Source organism: Furipterus horrens, unplaced genomic scaffold (assembly GCF_987537825.1).
Source record: "Furipterus horrens unplaced genomic scaffold, mFurHor1.1.pri manual_scaffold_13, whole genome shotgun sequence".
Lineage (NCBI taxonomy): Eukaryota > Metazoa > Chordata > Mammalia > Chiroptera > Furipteridae > Furipterus > Furipterus horrens.
The window spans coordinates 47,816,505-47,823,362 of record NW_028327183.1 but is presented as its reverse complement, the minus strand read 5'-3'; the positions used below and the strand labels follow the sequence as shown (position 1 = coordinate 47,823,362).

The following is a 6,858-nucleotide window of genomic DNA, read 5'->3' as shown; positions in this document are numbered from 1 at the left end:
GAGACTTCTGTGACTGCACGGGTCGCTGCCCACACAACTGTCCTGTTCCTAGATTATCCCAAAGGCTCTTCAGTGCCTCTGGAGGCAGGTCAGTCATTATGCCATTAGGCAGAGAAGCCAACAGGCTCAGAAAGGGGCCTCATTTTGTCCCAGGTCACCCAGCAAGTTAGTGGCAGAAATGGAATGTCAACCTGGGCCCACCAGACCCCAAAGCCCCCTAATTCATGTCAAAAATGCCCCCCCCCCAAGTGTTTGAGAAGGAGGGGGCTGTGGGGTGCCGGGAGGGGGGGATTCCTTCATGTGCTTGGGGTCTCCTGCCCCACGCAAGGCCCAGGAGACATGAAAGGCTCCCTTCTCCAGCCCCAGACACCGAGGACCCCTGGTCCTGTCGCGCTCCCATCCCCCGCACCCGTTGAATCATGGCTACTTCAAAGTGCTCCGGGGAGGAGGAGACCACTATCCTCATGGCTAAAGAAGAGCTGGAGGCCCTGCGCACCGCCTTCGAGTCAGGCGACATCCCCCAGGCCGCCTCTCGCCTCCGGGAGCTCCTGGCCTCCTCGGACAGCGCCGGCCTGGAGGTGGGGGTCACCGGCGAGTCCGGCGCTGGCAAGTCGTCCCTCATCAACGCCCTTCGCGGCCTGGGGGCCGAGGACTCCGGGGCGGCTCTCACGGGCGTGATGGAGACCACGATGCACCCCACGTCCTACGCGCACCCGCAGTTTCCCGACGTGACCCTGTGGGACCTGCCGGGGGCCGGCGCCCCGGACTGCCCGGAGGACAGGTACCTGAAGCAGGTGGACTTCGGCCGCTACGACTTCTTCCTGCTGGTCTCCGCCCGCCGCTGCGGCGCCGTGGAGACGCGCCTGGCCTCCGAGGTCCTGCGCCGGGGCAAGAAGTTCTACTTCGTGCGCACCAAGGTGGACGAGGACCTGGCGGCCGCGCGCACGCAGCGGCCCTCGTGCTTCAGCGAGGCGGCCGTGCTGCGGGAGATCCGCGCGCACTGCGCCGAGCCGCTGCGGGCGGCCGGGGCCGCCGAGCCCCGCGTCTTCCTGGTGTCCAACCTCTCGCCCGGCCGCTACGACTTCCCGCTGCTCGTGTCCACCTGGGAGCACGACCTGCCCGCCCACCGGCGCCACGCCGGCCTGCTCTCGCTGCCCGACATCTCGCTGGAGAACTTGCAGAAGAAGAAGGACATGCTCCAGGAGCAGGTGCTCAAGACGGCGCTGGTGTCGGGCATCATCCAGGCGCTGCCCGTGCCGGGGCTGGCGGCCGCCTACGACGACGCCCTGCTCCTCCGCTCCCTGCGCGGCTACCACCGCAGCTTCGGCCTGGACGACGACTCGCTGGCCAAGCTGGCGGAGCAGGTGGGCAAGCAGGCAGGTGACCTGCGCTCGGTCATCCGCTCCCCTCTGGCCAACGAGGTCTCGCCTGAGACGGTCCTGCGGCTCTACTCCCGGTCGTCCGACGGCGCCATGCGGGTGGCCCGGGCCTTTGAGAGGGGCATCCCCTTGTTCGGTACCCTGGTGGCCGGCGGCATCAGCTTCGGCACCGTCTACACCATGCTCCAGGGCTGCCTCAACGAGATGGCCGAGGACGCCCAGCGGGTCCGCATCAAGGCCCTGGAGGAGGATGAGTCCCAGCCTGAGGTCAGCTTAGAGGCGGCCGGTGACAACGGGGTGGAAACGCATGGGGCCGGGGAGGTGGGTGGCGAGGAAGTCCCGCTCTCCATTCGCGGGAAGCTCGGCCTCCTTCTCAAGTATGTTCTCGACAGCTGGAAGAAGCATGACTTGGAAGAGAAATAAAAGTGCAGCCCCCACCCACTGCCTCACCCACAAACCAAGCCTTAATAAAGCCAGCCAAACAGAGACAAAGGAGACTGTGGTGGCCATGAGCGCCGCGGTTGCTGAGGGGAAGGGTGGGGAGGGGTCTGAGGGAGGCAGGTGGCCCCAGGTAGAAGAGGGATACACTGAACCCGGATAGGGATTGACTGGCGGGAGGGAAGTTCAAGGTACAGGTGGTATGCCAAGGTCTCCTTGGTGACATCTCTCTCCCTGGTCCCTAAGTGGCCAAGGGGGTGGTGGGGTGACAGGGCAGCCCAGCCTGGATCCAAGACGGGAGCCAACTGTCAACCTATGGTACTTATTTTAATGGCAATGTCATATCCCCTCCTGAGAACCCCAGGGTCCCACAGACCTCCTCTGGAGGGCGGAGGGGCAGCCAGTCTGTGCCCAGGGTCAGCACAATGGTGCCTAGCAACGGGGTCGAGCAGAGGCAGGCAGGTGGGCGTCCTGGACCAGCACTGCTGCCGCCCGTGAGTGATGGTGGGCTGGGGGCAGGCGAGGGGAGCCCCATGGGCCCTGGGCTGGCCCTTGTGTGGAGGTGGTGAGGGGGGGGGTCTCTGAGCACCAAGGGGGAGAGGAGGCAGAGGGCACAACTCCGCCACCTAGAAAGCTGGCTTCAGAAAGACGGCAGGCGTGTCTGAGTGTGACTGCGTGGCGATAAGTGTGCTGGTGCTTCTGACCGGGAGGAATCCTGACGCGTCTCCGTGATTCTGAGTAGTTTGCTGAGATTGGGGACACCTGTCTGTCTGCATGGTTTGTGTGCGTGTGTGTGCGCATGTGTGTCCCCTCGTGGATACTGGGAATGAATGTGCTGATAGGCCATGGGTCTGAGAGTGACAGCAACTGTGCTGGGATGTGAAAGCTGCACGTGGCTGAGCACCAGAGAACGTGCAACACACTGGGTGTGCACATCCGTGCCTGGACCAGGCGACCCAGTGAAACCCAGGTCTTCGGCTGATTCAAAGATTGCCCATGTTTCAAAAAGCCAAGAACTACCAGACGGGGAGATCTGGACAGGACGGGTTGCTGCTGGGCTTCTGTGGGCTTGGACAGGGTCAGGGAAGGGTCGGCTTTAGGAGCAGAAAGGAAGGGTGAGTTTCCAGGAATTCATAGAAGGCTCTGGAGGCTGTGTACAAGGCCAGCGGCAAAATGGGGACTGTGGTGTAGGGAGCTGGCCTCACCCCTAGATGCTCACAAATACGCCCCGTGGATTTTCCAGGACCTGATGATGGTTCTTGCCTCATTTTGGGGTCTCAAATTACCCATGACCCTAGGAAACAGTTCCTGATTCAGAGGGTCCACTGTTACTTGCATGATTAAAGGGAGTACCAATTCTCTTGGCTGAAGAGCTCTCCGCCTTGCAAAAGAACTCTCTTCCCAAAGCCTTCCCCTTCATTGGCTCTGCCAGACTACTGGGGTTCACATGGGCCCTTCTGCACCAAAAGGGGTGCGGGGATCACGATAGAGAAATCTCAGATCCCAGATGCAGAAGACAGTGGGTCCTTTCCAAATTGATTCTCACAGCACAGCCCACATCGCCATACCAGTGGGCCCTCAGACATCACCCTAAACACAGGCTCACAGGCCCCAAGTGGCAGGGATGGACATGTGGGTGTGAGAAGCAGGTGCTCTCAGCACACTGGGCCTAAGGTTAAGAGACACGGACTGGGTTAGAATGGGATACTTTTGTCTCCGAGTCACCATGTCCTGGCTCTTCTGCCTCCATCTCTCCATCCCCCACCACCCATCTCAACCCCCTGAGCCCCTGGGCCAGCTCAGGCCTCACCTCTCCTCCCAGCTGCTGCCCCAGCCCCTTCCTTCCTCCTCTCCAAGGCTCCAGTCTCACTCCCCACAAGGCCACAGAAGGAGGACTTCAATGTCCTCTGCAGGTCTCTCTCTGCCCTGCTCAAACCCTTCCCATGGCTACCCATAGACAAAGATCAAGCTCCGCCTGGCGTTCTAGGACCCTCCCAGGTGGGCCCTCGCCTGAACCTCATCAGCAGTAAGCCCCAGGCCTTTCTGAAACAGCAGAGCTGGGAGGGCTCTGAGGAGTCATCTCTCCATCGCAGGTGAGGAAGCCGACACCCTACCCCCTCACGGTGGAGGACATAAAGGCCACAGTGGGGATATAACTTGCTCAATGTCACCCAGCCAGTCCCCGGCATGGTGGGGACTAGATGCAATCAGGCAGTTCCACGTGTCAGCACTGGCAGCCCCGCCCGTCCTGAGTGAGGTCTCCGAGGCCCAGAGGCGGGACAGGGCTTGCCCAGGTGTGCCCTGTGGTTGCGGAGCAGGTGGGTACTGAGAAGCCAGGCGGTGAGGTGGGCAATGTTTCCACAAATGCACCAGATCCCTTGGGTCTCTCTTCGTGGTGTTGGAACTCTAGCTCCCAAAGAGGTCCTGGCTCATCGTGGGTACTGAATTGTGCAAGGATCAGCGGGCGTTGTACGGCAAAAGGATCAGAGGGGAATACAGGTAAAAAACAAACAAACCAAAAGCACCAGAGGGAGCTGGTCCATGTCCTGGTTCTGATACAGGCTGTAAGACATTTGGCAAGGGACTTTTACCTCCCTGACCTCAGTTTCCTACTCTGTAAAATGAGGACTCAATGAAATGATGCGTATGGTTAGACCAGTGGCTGGCCCAGAGAAAGCATAAAATAAACTAACTACTATCAACAATGATGAGGGTTCCAGCTCTTAATCGTGGACATATATTGTGGATTGCAGTACTTGCCTGGTGCAGGGATCACGTCCCCAAAAGCTCGGTTGGTTAGAGCAGGTTCCTCAACCCCCAGGCCATGGACTGGACTGGTCTGTGGCCTGTTAGGAACTGGGCTGGACAGCAGGTGGTAAGTGACAGGTGAAGGAGGGAGGCTTAGTTGGCATTACTGCCTGAGCTCCGCCTCCTGTGCCCTCCACAGGCCCCTCTCCTTTCTATGGAAAAACTGTCTTCCACGAAACCCAGCTCTGGTGTCAAAAATGTTGGAGCCTTGGCTGGTGTGGCTCAGTGGATTGAGCGTCGGCCTGCGGGCCAAGTGTCGCTGGTTCGACCCCCAGTCAGGGCACATGACTAGGTTGCACATCAGGTCCCCAGTTGGGGGCCCGAGTGAGAGGCAACCACACAGTGATGTTTCTCTCCCTCTTTTTCTCCTTTTCCCTCTTTCCAAAAATAAAATAAATGAACAAATAAATTATTGTTTAAAAAAAATGTTGGGGAATGCTGGGTTAGAGTGTCATCCTGATATGCCAATGTCGTGGGTTTGATCCCCGGTCAGGGCACATAGAAGGAGCAACTAATGAATGCATAAATAAGTGGAACAACAAATCAACCTCTCTCTTTCCCATTCCCTCTCTCTAACATTCAATTAAAAAAAAAAAAAAAAGGATTGGAATTCTAGAATCAGGAGACCTCAGTCCCATTCCCAACCCCCACATACTAGCTGGACGCCTTGGGCAAGGGACCTGTCCTCTCACCGCCCAGTGTGGACAGTAAGAGGATCTCCTTTTCTGGCTCTTGAGGGTTTTATGAGATGCTCCAGGAGGAGAGGCTGGCAGCAATGAATACATATTAACTAAAACGAAACATTTAGCATTGGGCCTGGCATACTCTTATACCAGTACTGTCACTGGTGATGCCGCAAATGCCTTGGGGTTGCTGAGGGCTGGGGAGAAGCGAGGGCAACTCAGGGTGAAAATACTTCCTTGCCTGTCCTGCCAAAGGTCATCGAGTCCTGGAGGAGAACCGGGGGTCAGGCAGCCCATGGCAAGCAAAATCTTCCAGTTAGGCCTCAGCCAGTCCAAGATACTGGAGCTATCGAAGGACACCAGGGCTCTGAGGGAGGCCTTCGAGGCGGGGGACCTGCCAGCGGTGGCCGCCAAGTTGCAGACCACGCTTCATTCGCTGGAGAATGTCAGGCTGGACATTGGCATTACCGGGGGAACAGGCTCAGGCAAATCGACCTTTGTCAATGCCATCCGGGCGCTGGAAGATGAGGACCCCAACTCGGCCCGCACAGGCGTGGTGGAAATGACGTACCCCAACATCATCATCTGGGACCTGCCCGGCATAGGGGCACCCACCTTCCAGGCTGACAAATACCTGCAGCGGGTGCTGGTGGACCGTTACTTGTTCATCATCATCACTGCAGAGAGCTTCACTACCAGCCATGCCCAGCTGGCCCGCGGGGCCCTACAGCAGAGCAAGGGCTTCTACTTCATCCGCTCCAAGGTGGACGTGGACGTGGCTGCCTGACGCAGTCGCCGCCCCAGCACCTTCTCCGAGGAGAGAGCGCTCAGCCAGATCCGGGACGACTGTTCTCAGCGGCTGGAAGGTGAGGGGCCGCTCCCGGGATGCCGCGGTGGTGGATTCTTGGGGGATTGCCCGCCCCTGCCCCTCCCCCTTTCCGCAGAGATCCAGAGTGGGAAAACGGGTCACCTAAGGTCGTCCTTTGAGACTGAGCCAGGGCCCATGGTGTTGTGACGCCTGTCAGCAGTAGCTGTCAGGAAACATTAAAAGGATACAGGTCTGTTACTCACAGGACCTGGAAGTGACACAGCACACCTGGGGCCACAGTGAGGCTGCAGGGAGAGAGTGGGCCTGGGTGCTGCTTTTATTGGGGAAACGGGGGGGCCTAGGGTTCTGGGGCTCACTCTTTATTGGTGAATTTAAAACATATGAGCGGTACTTTGAAAGGCAGGAGAACAAGCAGCCCGGTCAGATACTGAAATCAGCCAGGTGCTCTAGAACACAGGAATCTCGGTGGGGGAGGCAGCTTGGCTGGCCCGTGTTCATCGGAGAGAGCCCTCTAGGAAATGGTCACCTCTGCAATCAAAGCTGAAGCCAGGCACTTGCAGTACAAAAGGAACAGCCAACATCAGGCTTCACGCTACATTTCCTGAGAGCTGGCACCTCTCAGTCACAGGTGAGAGACCGGTCACTTGCATTAAGGACAAACGGGTATGTATCGGCCTGTGTGCTGGTTACCGAGTTAGAGCAGCGCAGGTGCTACATGTCC

The 6,858-nt window shown here is 58.6% G+C and overlaps 2 protein-coding genes across 2 annotated transcripts; both read left to right on the top strand.

Moving 5' to 3' along the window:
- The first annotated feature begins 383 nt into the window (after nt 1-383).
- IRGC (immunity related GTPase cinema) lies at nt 384-1,860 on the top strand. The gene has a single exon (XM_090260034.1). It carries the CDS (start codon nt 420-422, stop codon nt 1,800-1,802), a length of 1,383 nt encoding a protein of 460 aa, XP_090116160.1. The 5' UTR covers nt 384-419; the 3' UTR covers nt 1,803-1,860.
- Nucleotides 1,861-5,603: 3,743 nt separating this feature from the next.
- LOC149995060 (interferon-inducible GTPase 5-like) lies at nt 5,604-6,095 on the top strand. The gene has a single exon (XM_090259110.1). The coding sequence runs from the start codon at nt 5,604-5,606 to the stop codon at nt 6,093-6,095; it is 492 nt and encodes a 163-aa protein (XP_090115236.1).
- Nucleotides 6,096-6,858: the final 763 nt, after the last annotated feature.